This window comes from Condylostylus longicornis, unplaced genomic scaffold, assembly GCF_029603195.1.
Source record: "Condylostylus longicornis isolate FDR11 unplaced genomic scaffold, ASM2960319v2 ptg000031l, whole genome shotgun sequence".
Taxonomy (NCBI): domain Eukaryota; kingdom Metazoa; phylum Arthropoda; class Insecta; order Diptera; family Dolichopodidae; genus Condylostylus; species Condylostylus longicornis.
The window spans coordinates 8,930,016-8,955,882 of record NW_026578000.1 but is presented as its reverse complement, the minus strand read 5'-3'; the positions used below and the strand labels follow the sequence as shown (position 1 = coordinate 8,955,882).

Genomic DNA, 25,867 nt, shown 5'->3' with positions numbered 1-25,867 from the left:
TAAAAGTTGTATGAAATATAAATTACAATTTTTAGATATTATATTCTCTTATTTAGCTATAATCTTTTACATTTCTATTCTTTACATTCTGTATTTTTTTACCCGTTCTTCCGTTACCTACCGTATAAAACATTTTTCATTATTTTTGATACATATGGATTATTGTAAACTTTGTATTTGCCAACACTATAATATGATCTAAATCTAAAGACTTAATATGCTCAGTCAGCATAGTACAATCACTGTTACAAATTATCATTCATATTTTTATAAATTGTACTTGATTACTTGTATTTGTTTTTGTTTGGTTTTGCTTTTGTTTCGTTTTTATATGTTTATTGTTGTTATATTTTAAAATTTATTTTTAGTCAGTTTCAGTTCTTATCAATCCGTCGTGTTATAATGTTGTGAGATTTTAATGTGCTGCGCAGTTTTTTTTTTATTAGAGTTGTTTCAAATATTAAAATAAAAATTTTTGTTGTTGTTAATTTTTGTTTTTCTATTTTTATTCAGTAAATACAATTTTTTTTTTAAATTAGACCTTGTAATCTAAGAATAAATTTTCGTTATAATTTTCTATTAATTTAAATGAAAATATAAAAATTAAAGAGTGCTTTCTAAACAGCGCTATCGGAGAAGATCATCGTGTTTATCGTCTTCTTTATTCTTTATTTAATAAAAAAAATCATATTTAAGTTTATATTTTTTATTTATTTAATATTTCATATTTTTTTTTCTATTTTGAAAAAGAAAACAATTTTGAAATCACATGTTATATTTTTTGTTAATACATTTTAAATATATTTAATGTATCAATGTATGAGTGGACATGAGATAAAATGATGACAATAAAAAAATTCTCGTTTCTATTATTCTTTTAGCATAAAAAAGAAAAATGTTCGGTAATTCAATAAAAAAAATATACGGAAGTTAAGTTTTCATTAAGTTTAACGAACTTTATTTAAATATTAAAATTTAATCATTTAGATAGATACTTTTTATACCAATAAATTTCTTATATTTTTAAGAATTGTGTTATTTGATAAAAATTAGAGACTTAAAACATAATTATTAATCAATAACGTTTCCATCCATTTATGGTTCTTCTTTATTTTTGGGTAAGTTAGAACTTCACATTCACAACATTTTATATTTAGGCTTATGCAAACATATTTTATGCAAATTTCTATATTAAAACTTCAATTTTTTCTAATATTTTAGTTATTAACCCAACATCCAGTCCATATTTATGTTAATTTAAAATACCAAAGACAAAATATAAAACAAAAATTGTTACTATATTGGTATGTTAATAGAAATGTGTTTGTATAAAACTGCACAGAGAAAAACAAAGCTGTAAGATTAAAAATTTTAAATTTCTCAATACATACATTATGTTCAGCAAAGGAGAATTTTGTTTTTCTATAAAAAAAAATTAATTACCAATTTTGTTACAGTTCAAATTTTTTTTTTTATTATAATTTATTATTTTATTTTTTAATTGATACTATTTTATAATTGCGTAACAATCCAAAAAAAATTTTATAATTACACATATGGAATTTTATACATAGGACAATATTACTTAGTAAATACCTACATAGAACAGAAAATTCATAGAAATTTCAGAATAAAATTAATATCTAGAGTGAAATAAAGAATTTGGTGTTGTGTATTATACTTAACATATCGGATATGCGTGTTGAAGTCTACAATTGTAATCGCCACATTGAGTTTTTGATATCACCTTTAGCTGTATCTAATCTTTAGATTTACTTTCACACAAATATAATAAAAAATATATAATAATATGATATGGAATATGCCTTGTGTAGATACTTATACAAATATAATAATATGTTTGTACATATAGGTTTTTTTCATTTCATTTTCAATATATCAATTAAGAATTGTAAATTTTATGTTGTCATTGAATATGGGTTAATTTATTAACCAATTTGATATATTTTACTATGAATTTTGTACAATATTTTCGAGATATTATCCTATAAACGAATTATGCAAAATAAATTTTTATATGTATTTACGTTTTCATTCACATCTGCAATTTTATCTCTGCGATATAAAAACGTTATAATAATTAATTAATTCATACATTTTGAATTAAAACAAATCTTGCCGAGTGTTTTGCCCGATTGAACCAGGATTTTATATTAAAAAATTTTGAAAAATAATTATTATTTAAAATTATTATTTTTAAGTATAATTTAAATAAATAAATATTTTTCCGACATTCAGTTAATTAATAAAATAAAGAGAAATATGTATATACATATTAAAAATAATGCATATATTTTACCCATATAATTCGGTATCATCTAATAACCACTTAAAAATGTGTGACAATACGTATAAATCCGATTATAATAGTGCATGAAATACATACAATATTTATTATTCTATATATACCATGCTATAAAATATTCGTTGATAAGAAGAGGTTAATTTGAAAGATTATTTTCTCTCAGTATTTATTAAGTTATTTATATTAAATAAATATTGAAGATAAGCATTGAACTAGGATATACAAATGTTTTTATACAAGTATTTAACAACAAGTTCACAAAATAAATATCCTTAGTTTTGATTATTTTAGATTTAAAAAAACAATCATTTAGCTTTATTTCAAGATTAGAGGTGTATTCAATTTTTTTTTGTATATTAAAGTTATGACCAAAGCCTGCATAACTTTTTTATAAAACGTAAATGGAATTAAAATAGAAAATTGTAACACAATTTTTCTGTCTGCCGCGTTTTTATTCAAATTTTGTTATTTCATTAATACATAAATTCAAGTTAAGATAAAATTATTTTTGAAAACGGGAAATAAATGAATAAAATGAAATTATTTTGAACTTTCCAAAAATTATTTCACTCAAATCTGTTGACTTTTTTATATTTTTTTTTTATTTAATATCTAAATTTTTTTCCATCCGTTCTAAGTTTTAATGTAAGCGTAATAAAATAAGGTAGATTTTTTTTTAGTAATTTATAACTAAATTTATAGTAGCTTATAATTTTACAATTTACTAAATGGAATAATTGCTCGAATTCATTAAATTGTAATACTCATGCATTTTTTAATTAAACTTAAACATTGGTTTAAGAATAATAATTTTTTTATTTACAATAATAATTTTATTTGTCATTATAAAATTTAATTAGCTTCGATACAGAAAAAAAATATTTCTCTTAAAACAACATTTTTAAGTAAAATTTTTCTTTGCAACAGAAATAATTAAATAAATAATTGGTTTTGTTATTTTAATTAAATATGCACGCATAATGTTACAATTCTTTAAGTAACATACTGTTGTATATTTGTTGCCTAAATAAAATTTTATAATCTCAATTAATAATCATAATTTTCACAAAATTTTCCATTGCGATCAACTTAATTTTTCTGAGTGTTTTATTATATAACTGTGTAATAATATGAAATGCATAATTTACAAAGAAGCAAATTCTAAACCTATGAAGTTATGAGCAATTTTTTCTCTTAATAACAAAAGAATTTAATTTTAAGACGTAATTGAACAAATAATTCTCGCTTTAATAATCATTGTAGTTAAGAATTTATTCATAGGGGAAGTTTTTGAATTTTCTTTTTTTTTTTAGTTTCCTAAAAAGATATTCCATCTATATGTAATCAATCATTACTAGTTTTAAGTATTAAAAAATAAAAATGATTTAACATGTTGTGAATATTTATTATTCTCACTTATTTTATTTACTAACATTTGTTTTTCTATAATTTTTTAAATAACTATAGTCAAGTTATAATAAAATTACAGCTATGAAACGCTATCCGATTTTTTTTTGTATGTTGCTTTCGTATGATTGATGGATTGTGCAAAATGCTCTCCCATCTGCATATTTAGACCAAATATTGACTTGATCTCAAGGTATATTCGTATTTTGTAAGACTTTGCAAAATAGTACAAACTTCGGTATTCCTGAATGACATAATATTCAATCCCCTTGGTTTAATATTTAATTGTGAAATTGATTGACTCATAATACTTAGAAATTATTAGTCGATAAAAGCAAAGATTCTAAATCTTTATTTTTTAGTGTAAGACCATTTACCTAAAGTCAAACCAATCTACCTGCTGCATATTATTCAACCATTCGCATTTTTTAGCCGAATAGTATTGTTCAATAAGTATAAAATAGGTGTTTGTCCTGACTTGCATTTTGGTAAATAATATTTTATTTAAAAGATTTTGATAGTTTTAGAAAAAACAAATAGCTATGTTCCAAATAAATCCTAATTAATTAAGAATACTAATAATTCCTAATGCTGTATTATTAGTCAATTTAACTTTATTATGTTAATTGCTGAATTGAGTGATGACTGGAATTTCGATTTCAGAGTTACTGAAAATATTACTTCAAATAATAACTAGGTGCATATGTATATAAAAACTCAGTTTTCTTTGTAGCTAGACATATCCGTACTTCCCCGCCACTTTTAAAAAATTTCGACAAAAAAAATGATTCCAGATCCAAGTGACGTTAACATAACGGTTATTAAAAATGAAGCCTGACCGGCTTATCGAATTATGATACTTATAGTACTATCCATTTACATACATATATTTTATGTACATACATCATGAACGGAATTATATTTTTTTTCGGATCCGAAAGCATTGCATAGACATGTCAATATAGTTTAAGATGGTAGAATATTTGCAAAAGTAAACATTTAGATGTATAATTCATAAAACCGGACTTATAATAAGTTTAACTTAAATTTTTTTTATACTTTTCGGACAAAATGTTAAAAAAAAATTCTTGATAATGTGTATGGAACGTAATGTATGTACATAATACAAAAAAAAATAAAAAAACAAAAACTAAAACCTATTTTTGTTTCATAGTTGTTGAAAGCGAGCAAGAACATAAAAACAATAACATGAAATAGAGTTTTTAGGTGGCTTAGACACATACATACATATGTACGTTTACATATTGCTGTTGTGTAATAAGATGTTGTGAAATAGGAAATGTACTTAATAATTTAAAAAATTTAATAATTCAAATAAGTATTCAATAATACATGCCGGAGAGTTACTTTATGAAAAAAAAAATTTAAAACAAAGTTTCAAATTAAAAAAACAAATGAATAAAATTTATAGAATTTTCTATTTTTTGTTTTTTTTTTACGTCATTTAGTGGAATAATATCGCAAAATTATCTAAAATATATTTATGTATGTACATACCCATATCTTTATATTAAATTGTTAACCCATGCAATGTGTTGGTATAAAAAATTCAAATTTCCGATCGTAACTGTACTTAACAGACTTTACAGTATTTTCAATAACTTGACACTCAAAGTGGATTAATACTAAGTGCTTAGTCTTAAAAGTTGATTTAATTTAAAAACAAGAAATTATATATACTAACTGATACATTATCAGGCTATAAATTCATATGCAATGTACACATATGTAATTGTTACTAGTTGTTAATAAACACATTTTTTAATTAGTTATACCAGCCGTGCTTTAACTTCTACTTAACTAGTGCTCAAGTATTAAAAAAGTAACTGTTTTGCCATAAATAATGCAAAATTAAAAATTGATTTTTTTTTTGACGAAGTACAAAATAATGTTATTGTTAATAGTATAGTTGTAGATTGTCCTACAGTTGACCAGCAAGCATATAAGTTTCCTATAGAACTTTTTTTTATAAATAAGAATAAATACTTGATATTTTATAAACTAGTGTTATAATACTCTTTTATAAGTATACATATATGTAAGTGTTAATAATTTTAGCTTATTGACGTTAACATAATAATATTGTAATATGTAGTTATTTATCTAAATCGAGTTTACGATCTACACGTTGTGCAATAAAAGAATTTTATATATACCTATATACTTATGTATGGAATTGTAAAAAATACGAAATTTGCAAAAGTAGTTAAATTTATAATAATCTTCATTTCTTAGAAATATTTTAATTGTTAAAACCAGCGATTGGTGTTGGAACTTATAATAAATAATGATAACAAATTATTACCGTTCAAATATAAACTCATGGAGATCGTACGTTCAACTTTACGAACATGAGGTACAAAGAGAACAAAATGTTTGAAATTTAAAATATGATAACATAATTTTAATAAAAGGTGGTTGTTCTAACTTTTGATTACCTTAAATTATTAACACAATCAGATTATTCAACTTATATTGTTTTAAAAATATATGTAGATATTTATTTGTAACAAATTTATATAAAAATATAAATATCTTATTCTAAATATAAAACGTAAAATAACATTTCTTCTCCTGCTTAGTTAACAAAAATCAAGTTTTAATGCTCCCTCCTTAAAGGTAAAAAAAGCATTCTGTTTGCACATGAAATTAATTTAATTTTTTGTATTTTGACAATAAAATGGGAATTTCTTAATTAATTTACAAACATTTGCAAAACAAAATATTACTTTCCATATAATTTAAACTGCGAATTATGATAGTTATATTATGTAGATGTTATTAAAAATCTGATTTTAATGAATGAATTATATTAAATTCATTTAAATTATTGAATTGAACCAAAGTGTCAATAATACTTATTATAGAAACATTAAGAAAGATATTTAAATATAAAGACAAAAGCTCGAAAGCACAGCTATACATTTGTAAAGATTTAGTTGTTCATTTTACTAAAGTTTAGATTTGATCTTTAATTAGTTCATTTTGAACCGAATGATACCCCCATGATTACGTATCCTGAAAAAAGTAACTTTGAAGTAAGATAAAATTACATTATTTCAGAACAGTAATTGAAATCCAAGTGCTTCATAACACTTAGCAATAAGAATATATAAAAAATTTAATTTCTTCGTGTTTTTTTGTATTCTTTTCTTTGCTAAATGTCATAATTCACTCAGCGTAATATACCAGACGTCATTAAACAGTTGTAACCTTTCCTCAGGTCTTCTATAAGTAAATTTTCAAATTTTTGATTTCTTTGTTTTGCAAATATTTTGTTAATCTTCACAATAGTGTGTACTATATTCTTGTTTTCATAAAATAATCCCTTAAAAGTTATTAAAAATAATATTTCATTTTAAAACTGTTTTTCGGTTCATAACAACCTATAAGTACATACATTCAGAACTACAAATATATAATTTTTTTATTTTTAAGAATATAAAAATAAATCATTCGTTAAATTACATATACTTATGTATACAGATGTAAATCATACATAAATTATGAGTTTTATATTGCATATATATATATATATAAATATATATATATATGTACGTATGTATGTATGTAAAAATATGTTTTATTAATACTTTAATACCGCGTAAATTGCTTATAAACTACTAATATGTACTATATTTCTAATTATAGACACAAAAAGAATTTTAGTCTTCATGTTATTCTCAACTTTGTTAGTACACATATTATTAAAAGGTACTTGTTAAATCAAACTCGAAGTGCTTACTATACGTACGTAGCATGTACATGATTAATATCAATAATTCTTGAGATGTCACTGGCTTGCTATATTAATATGTTAAATTTTTTTTTATTTTTCTATGTCATTTCTAACATAAGGGTACTGCCCATGGTTTCAATAGAAAGACAGACGATAAGACTTGCGCGTACCCTTTAGTGTTGCAAGCCTTTGTTATATTTACGCTCATGCATATGTATACGTACTCGAATAATACAAAATTTTTTAATATACATACATACAGTTTTATAAATGTACATATTATATTCCTTTATGCGTATGGGTAAACAAAACAAACACGTACTAATAAAATACACGTGGGTCTAGGCTAGTAGAACAAAAATTAATATTGCGTTTAATAATTCATAACCAAAATAAAATAACACTACATTTTGATCAGAGAAAAAAAACTCACCAAAACAAAACTAGTTTCATTGGTTTTTTGTTTTCTTTTTTTACTGTTTTTGATTTCCATTTATAGATTTTTTATTTATAAACGTATGTATGTATGTATGTATATATATTTTTTTAAAAATTAAATATCATATGTTTATTATAACTTACATATGTACATGTTTACATGCATACATATGTACCTCATATGCCACTATATAATTTAAGAAGTGCTATCGCTGTATCAGAACAGGTAGTAAATTTGATCCTAATTTTTTAAAATGTGTTTGTAAAATCTTGCGCTGCTTATAAAAATTCTTGCGCTTGCTCCAAAACCTTGGGCAGGCAAAATTGATTTTGGAGGCTGTCAAACTTGTTTCATCCAATGATTTCAGTGAACATATATTAACCGTATTGCAATGTATTCTTTAAAAACATTAAGTGTTCTGTTTGTTAAATTACTCCACTTTCATACATACAATTTTTTATGGATGCGCATTATGTTGACATTACGTGTGTAAGTTAACTACGTAATATTGAATTCACATGCCGAGGAACATGCACAAAACTAGGAACGACAAGAGCAAGCGCATAACTAGGCTGCTCTTGAGAATTGCAATGAAATAAATAAATAAAACAAACATTTTCTTTTGAGCCATTCATATTTACATAATATTATACATACATTCAAATTATTTAATCACAGATGAGAAGTGGGGATTTTTACTTTTATCAATGATTATGGGTATTTTTACTTTTCTGTTGATAAAATTATGAATTAAAAATTAAAAAACTTAAACTAATATCAATATGCATGCAGACGTATACACATGTATGTTCATATAAAGAGATTTAACATTCTCACGCATATGGACAAAAATATGTCAATAAATATGTAAGTACATCTGTATACAAATTTGAACTTGAAATACTTTTTAGTTTTTACAGTTTAGATACATACATTTGTGTATGTAAAGAAAATTATTGTTGTTTCAATAATTTCAGTGGGTGATAGAGATCTGTTTAAAGATTCGTACCCCTCAATACAGGAGGGCGATTGATAATTAATAACGCATTAAATAAGTATATATAAAAATATTTGTTAAATATGTATGTACATACATAGATATATGTATATTAAATCCTTTTTCAGATATTTGTCTCTTTATGGTGAAACCAAAAACCAAACGTAGTCGATTTGACGTTAAAAATTCGTATTTTCATATCTTACGATAATACACGTTATAGATAAATTTCTTATAATGTCTAGTGAACGGACGTTTAATAATTCTAGTTAGTTTGGTTGTAGATGAACATACATTATATGTACATAAAATTTTAAAATCTTGCTATTATAAACCCATCACAAAATATTAAACCATTATTTTAATTCAAGTAACTCCATATATGTAGGTATGCACATAATTGTAGCGCTAACTTTTGTTTTTTATCTTAATGGATGAGTTGACTTCGGTATAAAAAATTTAGACGTAGCCTTAACTATTTGTTTATGCGGAATTAAAATTTTAGTTGAATAATTAGAATAACTTAGTTGTTTTTAAAATTTTAAATTCACATAATTTGTACACATGTATGTGCATATACACATTCATATACATATATACGTTTTATAAGTATAAGTAGTATAAACATTAGATTATAATTATATAAATATGCCATACATAGCTATATAATAATCCATAATCAAGTACATATACATAAATATAATATTTACTTTACACATGTGTGTAATATAGTTAGAATTACATACATATGTATAGATTTCAAAATTATATTTCAAAATTTATATTCTAATTACTAGAACGTATTACACCGCTTTTTTGTTATTAAACTTTTTATATAATTAAGGTATGTAAATTCTATTAAACATTTTTAATTCAATAGTAGCTCTAACTTTTGAATATTCATAAATAAACTATGTAATTAAATTATCTAATATAAAACAAGATAACTTTGTGATGACTAACCAACTTATTTGATTTTTGTGCATAGGTATTAATTCGTTTTATACTTTAATGTGTGTAGGGATGTACATATGTAAGTACATAAAAAATACAATTACAATGGTATGATTAATAATGAAATGTACATGCATACACACCTTGACATAACAAAAATATCTGTCAGCCGTGATATATACATATACTTTTATGTTTCAGAATATCAATAACAAAAAATGTAAATAATAGGGGATTCCAAGTAATTTTTAATAGTAAATAGAAACTTTTTTAACCAATTTTTGGACAATTTGAACTCTTAATCTGAAATTATTCGGTTTTTAAAATGCTGTTACAATAAGTTAAATTGTTGTATAATCGTAAGCTTTAGAAATTGTACATATGTGTGTATGTTTGAAATATTTCAAGTTTAATTTTCTAGTTCAATTAGAAACGAGAAAAAAATAGAGTGACCTTGTCAACTCTGTGATACCCGTACGAATTTGTTATCCTATGTGCGAATAAAGATGCCGTAACTGACTATGGGAGAGACTATGACTTTAAGTTGCCATATTACCATATTAATGTATGCAAAATTTCAGTACTGTGTTTTTCAAAATACTGTATGTGCCAAACTACTATTGAAGTTATATGGCAGCTACCAGAAAGTGCCATGAATTTTTAAAGAATTTTATCAAGCACATCGGCCCTACTAATGTACTTATTTGCTTGTGTGAAATTTCAATACCACAGCTTTTATAGTTTCTGAGATATAGCCAAATAACTTTTGAAGTTGTATGGCAGGTACCAGAAGGAGCCAAGTAATTTCAACGACTTTTATTAGACATTTTGGCCCTACTAATATATTCGTTTGTGTGAAATTGCAATACCACAGCTTTTATAGTTTCTGAGATATAGTCAAATAAATTTTGAAGTTGTATGGCAGCTACCCGAACCGGTACTCCGATCATGTTCAATTTAAATAGGGTTCTGGCACTTACTACAAAAAATGATTTGTTAAATTTGGTGAACTTAGCTTAATTAGTTTTTGAGTTATCGTTGGGACGGAAGTACGGACGGACAGACAAAGCTAAATCAACTCAGAATTTGACGCTGATCAAAAACATACACTTGAGTCTATATCTAAAACCGTTATTTCTTAGCGTTACAAGCGATAAGGCAAATTTAGTATACCCTTCGAACGTATGTTCGTACGGGTATAAATACATATGTATATATTTTATTATTATATTTTTACTTTTATAGAATATATGAATTTATATTGTATGAATACATCATTATGGACACTAAGTAAGTACATGTATAAGTATATATGTATGTACTTCGAACATGAACTATTGTAAAAATTCATGACTTGTCATTGCAATAAACCCGTAATTTAATAAGTTTTTGCTTAAGATTTTTGAATTAATTAAGAATTGTTAAATATTTTTTATAGGATACCTTAGTATATTATACATACATATGTATGTATGCATTTCCGTACATATTTGAAATTCTATATTTTTCAGATTTAATTGACGAAAATCAGATGGAATTTAATAAGTTTTTGGATTTATAAATTGTTTTTTTCTGTTTTCTAATAATAAAGTATTGTCATTTATTGTAAAACAAAATCTTTTTTTTTATTTATTTCTTGTAGCTGTCGTTTTGACTAACAAAAAAATCATACTATTAGATTATGCCTACTTATTCCCAGAAATACAAAATTTAGTCAATATAGATCCTTAATTTTAGTCAAGAGATTACAAAAGTCGGAATATACCTATATAAATTAAATCATACTATTTAGTTCATATCATCAAATAGTTAAATAATCATATTCGAAGCTGACAAACTACTCTATATAGTATTGCCTTTGGTATACTAATAGTTTATTATTAATTTAAATATTTGCAGATGATTAATAAGCCGAGAAAAATGTTGGGTCAGGTTGGCAAACAAGGTTTTTAATTAAACTGAAATAAAAAAAAAATCAACAATCAATATTTTTTTTCATACACTTTTGATTTTAATGATTTCAAAAGTTTTTACCAGATCTACTAATATTAATATGAATTATATATACATCTATAACTCCGATTAGTCCGCGTAATCCATTTTCAAATTCAATTGTACAAATATAGGTACGTTAGTAGATCATTAGGCAAAAACAATCTTATTAAATCACATGCATGAAAAGAAACTTTGTGTGGTAAAATTTTAATTAATACTCGTAATGAATGTATCAAATTTTATTCAGAACTTTAAAAAAAATATTAGACTATTACACAAGAGTTTTAAATACATAATATCGTTAATTTTTAGTCAATTTGCCTATGTACATATACGCATATGTGCGCATATTTGTATCAAAATTTACGGTAAGATCAAAAGATTAAATAACAACTTTTAAAATAATTTATAAAAATCAATTATTGTAAGTGATATTTTCTTGTAAAGTTATTCAAAACAATAAAAAAATAAAAAAACAATTTAAAATTTTAATGATTTAATCAAGGTAAATTTTTGAACCCTAATTTAAAAAAAACGTTTTCAATAAAAACGTCTTAAATTTCGAAAAAATGTTCATTAAAAATAAACTTTAAAATTGAAGTCCACCTTACAAATTTATACAACTTTAGATTCTTTAAAATACATTTGTGTATTATATACACATCCATTTGTACATTTTGCTTATTTAAATATACATAACATATTTAATATTTCCTTTAAGAAAAGCAACTAAAAACCATTTTCCGTCTTTCTAAATCCTTCAATTGTTTCAATGTTATAAAACTGTTAAAATCACCGAAAATGTAATTTACGAATTATTTATTTAATTACATATTTATTTAATTTTAAATACCTGTTATGTAGTTATACACTCATTATTATCTATGTGAAGTCTAAACTGTTATGAAAAAATTATTAATCTTAACATTACAATTATTACCATCTTATCAAAAGTAGATACGGGTACCTACCATTTAAGAAAAAAACAATAAAGCAACAAAATATTCAAAATTTAATTAACAAGTCTTTTTCAACTTTTACTTTTTTTTACTTGTCACATTTTGTTTATTGGGCAGAAAATTCAATGTCATTAAAGGTGAATTGCAAAGAAAGAAAGTAAAAAAGTATGCAAACATACGCAAAACTCACAATATATGTATGACAGAAAAGATAAGAATAAATTAATAAAAACTGGAGCTTCTAACCGGTATTTTAGTGAATATGAATGTGCGTATAACAGTTGTTTTAAACTTAAAACCTGCAAAAAGCATAAATGATTAATCATTTTTTGTTTTGTACTTCACAAACTACACGGCTGCCTCTAATGAAAAAATTAATGGGCCAAAATTAGTAACTTGCTTAATTTTAGAAGAAAAACACTTATTTGTAGTCTAATTTCAAATTCCATTCATATTTTAGCTTTTTGTTTCAAATTTAATATAACGTTGTTAGTGTGTTGTATAAACTATGGAAAATGTTCGGTATATGTACATATACCGAATCATATTTAAAATTTTACATATGTATGTAAAAGTTTTACATATTATGTAAAAATTTAAATATGAAATGTGTAGAAAAACACACGTATAAAAAGTTACAGCAGAAATGACAACTTAATCGTGACGTGAAAGCTTCTGCAGCATTTTCGGAGTTTTACAAATAAAACCATAATCATAATATGGAATGAAACCATAACAAAATATGGAAATAGGGTATATTTTTTTTTTAATAATATTTTTTTTTTTCCTTCTTCAGTCCTAGGAGGAGTATAGGGCTAGTGCATGATATCTATCATGCCCCAGTTTCTATGGTCATAGAGAGTTGGTGACTAGCCTACCGTAATTTAATAATATAGTAATAATAAATCACCAGTACTAAGAGATTTTTACACAAACTCATAACTTAGTTTTAATTGTTTGTCACATTTTTTTAATCAAATTTTATATAAAAAACTTTTGAAAAAGATAAAAATTAAAGTTTTTTTTGAAGAGTTGGAAAATAGGCCAAATACGAGTAATTACGAAAAACATGAACCGTATGGCCAAAATGAATTTAAACAAGAAAAAAATGCCCATGTTTGGCTCATTTAAGCCAAAGTGGCAACACTGATCGCAATTCAGAAACAATAATCTAGTTTACAGCTTTTCTATGCTTTTTTTTTGAGTCCAATAATTTTTTATTTGAAATTTAATTTTTAATATAAACTCAAGGTTTATACTAGTATATTAGACACCAAACCATTGAGATATACATAGTTAGAAGCATAAGGGTTAACATTCAATTTATAAGAATTAAACTGTTAAACTTGTAATCTTTTACGAAAAAGGAAATAATCGAGCATTAATGTACATATTCTTAAATCTTACTACATATTTATTTTATATAAGTAAGTAGATATAAATACCCATATAAACAGTTTTAGGAAGGTTGAAATATGAAAATCTATTTTTCTTGGATAACTAATGTTAAGCTCTCAAGAAATCAACAGATTCTGTGTGATTTATATCGTATTTGATTTAACTATATTTAGAGTGTACTTACTTAAATAAACAATATTTATCAAAAATTCATTTTTATGACATAATTGATTTTTTACTAGCAAAACCACATTTAAATTACCATAAAATATGGAATTTAAACTGACAAAAACAATTACTGATTTGAAACTCTGTAAAAGTTTTGAAAAGCAGTTACGAGTATGTTACCAACTTTTGTCTTTAAACAAAAACAAGAATTCTCTATCAGCTCATTTTTTTAGCTATAATTTATATTGGAAGTGATAAATTTCTAAAATATTGTTTTAAATATTTTAGCGATTTGTTTTATTTTTTAGACTCATTAATCTGAAATTTTATTAGCATTTTTTTTTTAAATACTGATATGATTGTTTATTTTTGACAATGTTGCAAATATTGATAAGTACCGCATATAAACGGACATTTATTTTATAACATCATGTAAAGTAATAAAGATAATAATTTTATATTTATTAGAAAAAGTAAATAATTAGAATGCATTTAAATCAACAAGTGTCATACAAGAAATAAATGCCAAATATTATACATAGAACTTTTTTAGAACAAATTTTACAACGAACCACCCATAAAACGAATCTTTATTTGATCTTTATTTAATGGGCAATTATTGTGGCGTCAACATTGTATTTCAATTTGGATGGCTCGTTATATGGAGGTTTATCAATATTGCATGTATGTGCATACTCGTATATATGCATATTTAACTAACAGAGAAAGTACGTACGAACATATTTTTGTATAAGTTTTATATGTCAGAGTTGAATTTGGTAAAAAAGTACCTTTTAAACACATTTAATAGCGAAACTAATTCTTTAACAATTTTAGCCATTTTTACTCTTTTAATACATTTTGAAAATATCGAAAGAACCAGAGCTGCACCATATGAGTATTATTCAAGAGCTAACAATAACATTCGCCCCTCGGAGTATATCTTGTCCATATTTAATATACATAATATTTTATATAATATGTATGCCTTAACTTTATACAATTACTTTCATAACAGTTAAACAATAGTACGAGTATAGGTATTAAATGTTAGTATATGAATAATGAACTTGAGTAAAATATTTCTATGCGATAAATTTTGAAGTTTTGTTACAATCCTTGGAAGTCTATTAAAACGCAATGATGGTAGAAGGTTAAAATTAAGAAAGAAGCTCTTAAAAACATAAAACTATCCATATATTTGATTTCATTTAAAATATAAGAAAAATCTACTAAATCTTAAATAGTCTTAAGAGTGTATACTTTTAAAATATGTACACTTTGTTTTTATGTAATATTTTATAAATATGTACATTTATTCAAATACATATTTATAAATAAAAATTAATTTCTCATTTATGATTTGCTTATTTTTTCAGGTTTACTAATTCCCTATAAATCAAAATCAATAGTCCATTGGGAAAAAAACTATTAAAGACAATTTTAATTTAACTGTGATTTAAAAGGTAAATATGGCTACATACTTTCATAAGTATAAATAAAAATGTAAAATTATTCTTAAAAACTTTTTAGGTTTGAATGAGGGACAGCGCATTATAGGGGTATTATTTTGCCCCGCTTAACTAAAATTACAAATAAATTAAGTACACTTGTACTAAATTAAACTATTATTTGTATTTTCAATCAATAATTTTTTTAAACTTGAACTAAATAATAATTTAATTTAAACCAAATAAATTAAAACTACCTTAATTTATTTTGAATAAATTTTATTCTTAATTTATTCTTGGAAATGTGAACAACATGTACTTGCAACTAAATAGAAGTTGTGTTTGAAAAGACATTGCGTTTGTTGAAGTACTTTAGCTTTATTTAAGGGCAAATTTACAATAGCTTATTTGGAAACTTTTCTAAATTTAAATTTTCTCACCCGCTAAATTGAGCTTAGTTTTTTTTATTTTTCTTTTGAATACATATAATTGAATCACAATTAAAGAATTCCACAAGAATTTATTTCATTCAAATTCACAATACAGCAATAACTATAAAATATGAATTTAAATTATAAATTAAAATATTACAAAAAATATGGTCGAGACTGGGAATTTGTTTTTTATTATTATTTCTTTACATTAAATTCTTAAACATGCAGTTACAGGCAAGTTAACAAAATAACTAAATCTTCAGTTCAAATAAAGTTCGGAAATTTCTCAAATACTTATGTGATAATGAGAGTCTAGAAGATGAAACGTCATTAAACTATATTAAACAAATTATATGATTGTAATTTTGTGTTTATTATACAAAATATAGTATTATATAGACCAATTTGAATAATATGTAGTTCATTAATAGGGCATTTTATTCAATTTCATTCAATTGTAATCAAAATCGGTAAATATTCAAAGTCTATATAAGATTATACATTATGTATGAGCACATATGATATTTACCTATATGCAAACATATTCATACATATATACGTATACTTATAACCAATTTAAATTAAAAATAATAATTTATTTAATTTAAATATTATTCATTTATTCAAATGCAAATATCTTCAATTAAAGATACAATATAAAATAGAATTCAGCGCGTCTTTTATACATTGTATAAGAAAAGAATGGTATGAATATACTGGATTTATAGACTCTTTTATCATGGGACATTAATTGTTTAACATAATATGAGTTGTTTACGAACACATTTAAGGATTTATTTTAAAATATTAATTGAAAAAATCAAACAAATCAAGAATACTGAAACCGAAATCTGTACTAAACTGTCCTCTGATATTTAGGTAAATATTACCTCTGTACATAATCTTTCGGATTTTTGGAAATTAAATTTTTTTTCTCAATTATTACATTAAATATCATTATACTTTTCAGTTTATCTTGAAAATTGTGAATGCATCCGGTATTTCAAATTGAAAACAAATCATTCGTCAATTATTGACAAAAAAGTGTTATACATATGTACATATTGCGTGCATCAGCATCCTATGACCCACTTAATAATAATAATAATAATAAATTGATAACACTAGTAAAAATTAATCATGGTATAATAATTAAGCGTAATAAAATTCTAAATTTAATAATTTAGTATGAGCATAATAATAATTAAATAATGATCTTTTTAACCTTCATACTTTGTATGAATTCATACATGAATAATAAATACTGTATGCATGACCTTTTGGTACTGCAATTTTGTATATGTACTATTTTGCAAAAATAAATTTTACCAGATTCATAATGTAAGTGAATGAAATAAATAGAAACACAAATGCAGTTTTTCCTTCTATGTAAAATGGAAGAAAATATGTTTAAATACTTCATTACTATTACTAGTATTTTATAAAACATAGCATAGTTTATAACTGAACTTGTAATTATAAATTAAGGAATTTAAATTTAATAGAAGATTAAAATCCTATATAAAAATGGACGTTTTTAATAAGAAATAAAGTTTAATGGCTGTGAGTGAAAAATATTTTGTTACCTACTGTTAATAATTTCTATAATTCATAAAATTATACCATCTAAAACTTAACATTGTGTAATGTATAACTCTGTATTATTTGCGTATCTTTACACTCAGTTAAAGGACTTATATTTTTGCTTTAATTCAAAAACAAACCCATATATTATACATTTTACTTATTTAAACAAGTTTTTACGTTGCACTCCTTTCTATTGTTATTCACGATGTTACAAAAAATGAATTTCTTTGAAATTCTACATATTTATAACAAAATTTAAAATACTTCAATTTTAATATTTTCCTAAAATGCTTACATCGAAATATATTCTACTACATACATATATTTATTTGGAATGTAAATTTTTATTTCTATGTCGCACTAATAATTTCGTTCCTGCAATCGCTTTTAATTTTAATGGAATAGTAATCGGTTTTTGAGCAAAAATTACAAAATAAGTGATTATGTTTTACATAAAAATTTCTAATTCTTTGCAGAAACTGTGGTTGCAGAAAATATACCATTAGTTTAAGATCTTATATATATGTATGTAGTACGTACATATAAATAAAACATTTTATAAAACTATAAAAAGGTTGATAACTAAAATAGATAGCTCATAATTACTTAATGATATTAAAACTTAATTGAAGTTTACTTTATTTGAAGAAATTTTTATTAGTACTAGTGTTTTTAACAACAAATAAATAATAAAATTTATTGATAAAAATTATGTATTTCTCTTGACCTTATAATATTTATTAGTAGACAAAATAAAGAAATTATCAATTTATAGGATTTAATCTTAAATAGACATTCGTTATCAAAAATCATGTTATACGTACATATGTATGTTAGCTATTGCCGGATTATTAGACTAACATAAATAATAATAAGTGTACACAACATTCGTATGTATGACTGTACGTTAATTACTTTTATTATTTTATTTAATTATTATTATAAGTAAAAACTATATATGTACAAAGATCATCACATTATGTCACTCTTATATTTCACATACATATATTTATAAGCAAGTTATTGCAGCGAATTTTGAGCTTGCCATTGTGTTACTAAAAATCAATATTGCAAAAACATGGTTTCACTCCGAAGTTAGACGTTAAATTTTTATAGTAATATATTCCCTGGATTTTCATTAGCTTACAAGCTCAGAAAAATGTAACAATTTTCCCTGCGAAATTGTAGATAACCACTATTATTTATAATATTTTGAGCATACATTCATAAATAAAGTAAATTTGTAAAATTTAAGATCTAAAAAACAATTTAAAGTAAGAATAATTCAAAAATTATACAATTTGTAGCAAAAATTTTGAGCTATCGCTTTTCTCGATTTTACTGTATAACAAAAATCTATATATGTGCCTATAAATTATATTTTAGTTCCAATATACTTTCATATATACATACATAAATTGATAAACTTTTAAATAAAGTTGCAGTGAACTTTTAATTTTTATTTGTTTTTCAGTACAAGAAGTAAATGTTATCAAATATTTATAACATTTAATGGCTTAAATTCTTAATTTATTTTCTTATCAATATTATTTTCATAACACCAAGAAAATATAGTTATATGTATTTATTAATATAGTTTAATGTATTTATTAAATGCAACAAGATTCGAAAAAATTCAATTTTTTTTAATCATTCGTAAAAGCTTCTCAGATTTTGAACTTTCACAGCACACAGAAAACTTTGCTGTTAAATGCCTTAATGGAAGTTAAACTAGAGCAAACATAAGCATTCTGTCTTAACAATTTTTCTATGTTTATTTTGTACTTAATTCTTAAATTCTACTTTAAATTAATTAATACATATAGATATCATACATAGTTACATAATATATTACGTGTATATTTTTAAATTTCAAATATGTATATAATTACCTACACATATTATCTATCTATTTGAAAAAAAATTTTAAATTTTAAATTAAAATAAAAAATTCCGACTCAAAAAACCTAAAATATTAATCATATCTTAAAGATTAAATTTCCTTTTACAAATTTTCTTACACATACGTAATTATGAAGATATTATATAAAAGTATGTTTGTGTTAGTTATAATATTTATAATTACTTTAAATTTGTAGATAAATATTTTCTAGTTTTAGAGAATTTCTTTAAAAAGCAGAGACAAACTGAACACAAAAATATTTCTTCCCAAATTACTGTAATTATCATGTTTTAACTAAAAGTTAAATTCAAAAGTCCACCCAGATGTACATATTAAATGATAAGATAATATTGAAAGTTTTCTTGAATATTTTATTCACATACACAATATAATACATAATATGACAACGCGGAACATAATATTTTCCATAGCAAATTTAACGCTATTTGTACAACTATTAAAAATTTTAACTATTATACAAAAATTATATACCATTATTAATTTCTCAAGAAGATTAAGAGTCCGTCCATTTATCCTTTTTCAAGCTTACTTGCTTAAGAACAAATTCAAAACATTAAAATTTTTTTAATTGCAATATTTTGTTTAATTGTATGCAAAGTGTTATTTTGAGTTAACAAATTAAAGATATTCAAAAATTATTAGAAAAGAATATTTGAATCCCTTGTTTAAATTTTATTTCAAAATAAGAGTTTGTTAAACAACCTGTACTGTACAATTATGAACACGTTTAAATGTATCTTAAATATCAATACTCGACTTCAATATCAAAGTATTGAATTCAATCATCATTTAATTATTATATCTTAATAAATTAAAGTCAATTGAAATTGTTAACCTATGCGTGTAGAAAAGGAAAAAAAACATTGGTAAATGATCTTTTAAATTAAATTATTATGTAGAAATACATATGTATGTATGTGATTGCGTCTGCATGTACCGTATAGACTTTTACATATTTACTTTCAATAAACTGGCACTTTTAGTTTATTAAATATATATTTTTTTAATTTCTACATATTTACTATGTACATGTACACTATGCAGACATGTAGATATAAATCCATTAAACATTAGTCAAAACTCTTATAAAAGATTTAAGTTTTTAAGATATTCTTAAAAAAAATGAATGAAGAAAAAAAAACAAATGAAACGGGCAAATAAAGCTTCCAATTTAAAATTGATGAAACATTAAGAAATTTTAATTAAACAAAATTTGTTGACTTATTTGCAATTTGTTGATCTGTGGAACAGTATTATTCTAAATCTTTAAAGCAATGTAGCAGATAAGAATTTAAAATTTCGCAACCTTTTGGTGGATTACTACTTATATTTGTAATTTTTACTGGAGTAAAGTGTAAATTAAGGCTTTCAAAAGTTATTCGGTTTTGATATTAGTTGAAATTTGATCTGGATTAAAATGAATTAGAAAATATCAAAGTTAACTTGACTTTAGTACATAATTTTTCAATTGATTTTAAAAAAATATTTAAAAATTTACTGTATTAAAAATGTATTCAAATTATTTATATTAAAAGTAATTATGCTAATATTAAATTTTTAATATTTTTTTATTTCCATGACTAGAAATTCTATATACAGACATCTGAAAATGCGTTGCGGCGACTATTTTACAAAACGATGTACTTTGGGTACAATCGGTTTAACTTTAGCTGGTCTAGGATTTATGATGGCAATGTTTTGGGCAGACTTTTTCACATTATTATTAGGAAAGGTAAATCTAATTATTGAATTTACAAATATATGTACATACATTAAATAAAAATAATAGTATTTTGATGCTAACAATAATTTACTGAGCAATATGCTTAATTTCAATAAATTAAATTTATGCTGTATTTTTTATAACTTAACAATAAATAATTTTATGCTGTATTAAATTCCTTTTTTACTTTATTTGTTTTAGGAACTGGCTTTACGATCAAATGGTAGGACTTATGATGCATGGAAACAACCACCAATACCATTAAATTTAGATATATACATGTATAATTGGACAAATCCACATGAAATAAAAAATAAATCAGTAAAACCTAGATTTCAAGAACTGGGTCCATACCGTTTCATTGATAAACCCGATAAAGTTGATATAGTATTCCATCCAGAAAATTCAACAGTAAGCTATCGTAGAAAAAATGATTTTTACTTCGATGCTGAAGGTAGTAAAGGATCATTAAACGATCAAATTAGTACACTAAATGTTGTTGCATTGGTATGTATTATTTAATTAATGTTCACTAATTTGAATTTTATTTTAATAAATTTTAAATTTAATAGTCAGCTGGTGCTAAAGGTAAATGGTGGTCCTCCTTATTACGAACTACTATTTCTATTGGTTTAAATGCATTTAGTCAACCAATTTCTGTACAAAAAACCGCTGATGAACTTCTTTTTACTGGCTATGAGGATGATATGATTGATGTCGCAAGAGAAATGCCACTTTTTGGTGATGATGTAGAAGTTCCTTTCGATAGATTTGGCTGGTTTTACACAGTGAGCATTTTATTTATGTGAAATATGGAAATTAATTATAAACGATTCTTAATTTTTTTTCTTTGAAATTACATAGAGAAATGGTAGTGCAGATTTAATGGGTCACTTTAATGTTTATACTGGCGAAGAAGACATTGGAAATGTTGGACAAATGTATACTTGGAATTACAAAACTCATTCAGGTTTTTTTCCTGATCAATGTGGTATGATAAATGGATCTGGAGGAGAATTTTATCCGCCAAAATTAAAAATTGGTGGTTCTATTTCACTATTTACACCAGACATGTGTAGAAGTTTAACATTAGATTACGTTGAAACAACGACAGTATATGGTATTGAAGGTTATAAGTACAGCGGGGGTCTAAGATCTGTGGACAACGGTAAAAAAATTAATATTTACACCATTTTAAATACAGTACACATTTTTAAAACAATTGTGTCATAAATTTCATATTTATAATGATTTCAGGGACACAATATCCAGAAAACCGATGTTTTTGTGGCGGAACAAAGGATAGTACATGTGTTCCTTCAGGTGTGATGAATATTTCATCATGTCGTTTTGGCACGCCAGTTTTCATGTCATATCCGCATTTCTTTAACGCCGATCCCTTTTATATAAATCAAGTTGAAGGTATAACTCCACCGGATCCTGAAAAGCATGAGTTCTATATAATTCTTGAGCCAACTACAGGCGTTGCGCTAGAAGTTGCAGCACGTTTCCAATTAAATATATTAATTGAAGAGTTTCCGGGAATCAGGTATTGTGGTTTTTTTAAATAAAGAATTTGAATTTTGTTTTATTTCATTAAAAATTTGCTAATATTAAGTGTTAATATTTATTTTAACCAATTTTTATATTTTTTAGTTTATATCGTGGAGTACGAAAGAGTTACCTTCCTCTGTTATGGTTTGAACAAAAAGTAAAGATTCCAGAAGAAGTCGCACATGAACTAAAATTCATTCCAACAGTGGTTATGATCGGTCATATAATTGCTGGGGTTATTTTTGCGATTGGTTTAATTATGGCATTTTGGGTTCCAATAAATAATTGTATTCGAAGATGTCATGGTGAACTAAAATGTAATAACAAAACACCAAAACCAAAATCAACAAAATTATTACCGTTAGTCGTAAAACCTTCACCTATTGCTAGTAAAAATGATAACCAAGCTAAAGACTCAAACCATAAGTATCCTGAAGTTTCTCCATTATTACAAAAAAAGGAAAAAGAAACTGTAACAAACCCAGCTATAGTATTGTCGTCCTCAAATGAAGAAAAAGAAAAACTAAGATTAAATTCTAAAGAAAATGTTTAAGTGCCATTTACGAGTACATACGTTAGAATTTATAAGTTCGTGTAAGAATTTTTAAGACATGAATTTTGTAATTAAGAAAAAGAAAACATTGTAATATAATTATGTAATTTCGTATATAAGAATTATTCATATGTGATTTAAAAACTCAATTAAAATATGTGTAAGTTAAAAATAAATTTGTACATTTAAGAAAAAAAAATTGAATTGAAATGATTAAATTGATAAAATTATTGAGTTCCTTAAAATAAGTTGATTTTCTAATCTTAAAAAAAATAAAACTTGAGTTTTGTATTACATACAATAAAATTTTATAATATTATTTTAAAAGTTAATTAAATGTTTTAAAGTCTTTAAACTTATTATAAGATCAAATTAAAGAAAAAATTAAATTTAAATTTCAGTAAAAATTATCCAAACTGCATAATGAATTCTAAGTTCTAATTTTTAATAATCTCGGAAATGAAGAAGAATAAGATTAGAAAATTTTTACAAATTACTCAAACTTATAAAAAATTATTGTAAAATATTGACTTTTCTTGTATACATGCACTTAAATAATATGAATGCAAATTATTGAAATAAGATTCTATAATACTACATATAAGTTTTTGTTCATTCCAAGAAAGTATTTTTGTTGTTTTGCTAGTTTCTCCCAGCTGTTGAGAATATTGAATAGACTTTAAGTTTAATACAAAATAATTTTATCAAATATTATAATATTAAACTAAATACATTATAATAATCCATGTACAGATTTTAAGAGCATTTGTCATTAAATTTTTTTTTCTATAATTTTGATCAAAATCCTATTTCGTATATCGTATAAGCAATATGTTCATGCGTACCATTATTTAAAATTTTATATTTTCATACTATATTAAGAACAAAATCAATTTTATTAAAAAAATGTTACAAAGCTAATAGAACTGAAATTACTAAAATATTGGTGCATAAATAAAAAACACAGTATTGTGACTATTGTACATACATAGGTAGCTTTCGAAATTAAACTTTTTTGATTTTAGAAATATTTTTGTTGTAAAAGTCATACAAAATTATATTGAAATTTTAATCTAGAAATAAAAATGAAAACACAATTTACAGTAAAGTATCTACCTACATTTATTGTATACACTATATAAAAAAAATATGCATTTTCGACATTAGGTTTAAAAAATTTTTTAAAATATTCAATTAGAATTTGAATAATTATTTTCAAAATTTTTGTTACCTAAATACATATGTATAATTAAATATAAGTAAAGTTGGTGCAAGAAAAAATTACATGACAATTGTTATAAAAAGAAAAAACAACTTAAATAAAATTTACATATTATGTATGTATATCTTCCAAGTTTTTCTTTAATAATTATTTTAAAATATTTTAATTAAAGTACGATTTTGTAGTTTTCAAGGGATTTCATATTTTCCATATTAAAACATATGCATATAAGTGAAAAATTGTTTACACGTATGTATGTATACAAAAGAGGTATATCCCTTGCTTTACCAGAAAAACAGAGCTATACTCAAATAAAATATGAAGAAAATTGTGATAAAATTACACTAGAATGAACGGATACATAGAAATAAAAATATACATACATAGAAATAATTATTAAGAAAATATACAATATGTATTTATAAAAAATTTAAAATAAAACAATAATTTATGACAAAATAATGTTACCCAAAAATATTCTAAAAATTTATATTTTTATATCCAATAGTATGTAATTATTGTTATAACATAGTATAAGTGGAAATATTAAATACAATATTTGTACATAGTTTTAAAAAAATCCTTTTATTACATTACACAATTAATTAAATCGTCTTAATTTAAGTGTTCACTTAATATCCTCTGAATTCTAAAATTTGATGTACTCCTTTATTGCAGATTCTTATGAAAAGAAGGATCAAAATACAGGAACGTTAAAAAAATTTATAATTTATCGAGCAAGAAATATTATTTCGCTGCTCGATACAACAAAATACAAGAGAACATTAGCATCGCATTTATTCAAGTAGCAGTTACTATTAAAACAAAAAAATATAAAGAAAGATAAAGAAAAAACTCATAAGTATGGAAAAACTTAACAAGAAAAGCTTTATTCAAAAACCCTTTACGATTTTGTTATCAAAATATGTATATACAGTACAGCACCTAATATAACTCAAAAAAATGCGGACCCTCCATTATATGAAAGAAAGAAAGTACTTCTTGCTTTTAATATG

General features: G+C 23.6%; 1 protein-coding gene across 4 annotated transcripts; it reads left to right on the top strand.

Annotated features, from left to right (window-relative positions):
- Positions 1-397: 397 nt before the first annotated feature.
- LOC129608344 (protein peste-like) lies at positions 398-25,418 on the top strand. Of its 4 annotated transcripts, XM_055519814.1 has the most exons (8): positions 398-1,118; positions 15,783-15,869; positions 21,384-21,531; positions 21,724-22,029; positions 22,095-22,310; positions 22,387-22,690; positions 22,780-23,071; positions 23,179-25,418. In XM_055519814.1, the coding sequence occupies exons 3-8, from the start codon at positions 21,409-21,411 to the stop codon at positions 23,627-23,629; spliced, it is 1,692 nt and encodes a 563-aa protein (XP_055375789.1). In that variant the 5' UTR covers positions 398-1,118; positions 15,783-15,869; positions 21,384-21,408; the 3' UTR covers positions 23,630-25,418. The 4 variants fall into 4 exon arrangements, with proteins under 4 accessions (XP_055375789.1, XP_055375790.1, XP_055375792.1 ...); XM_055519815.1 differs by lacking the exons at positions 398-1,118; positions 15,783-15,869 and adding an exon at positions 21,027-21,131; XM_055519817.1 differs by lacking the exons at positions 398-1,118; positions 15,783-15,869 and adding an exon at positions 21,098-21,146.
- Positions 25,419-25,867: the final 449 nt, after the last annotated feature.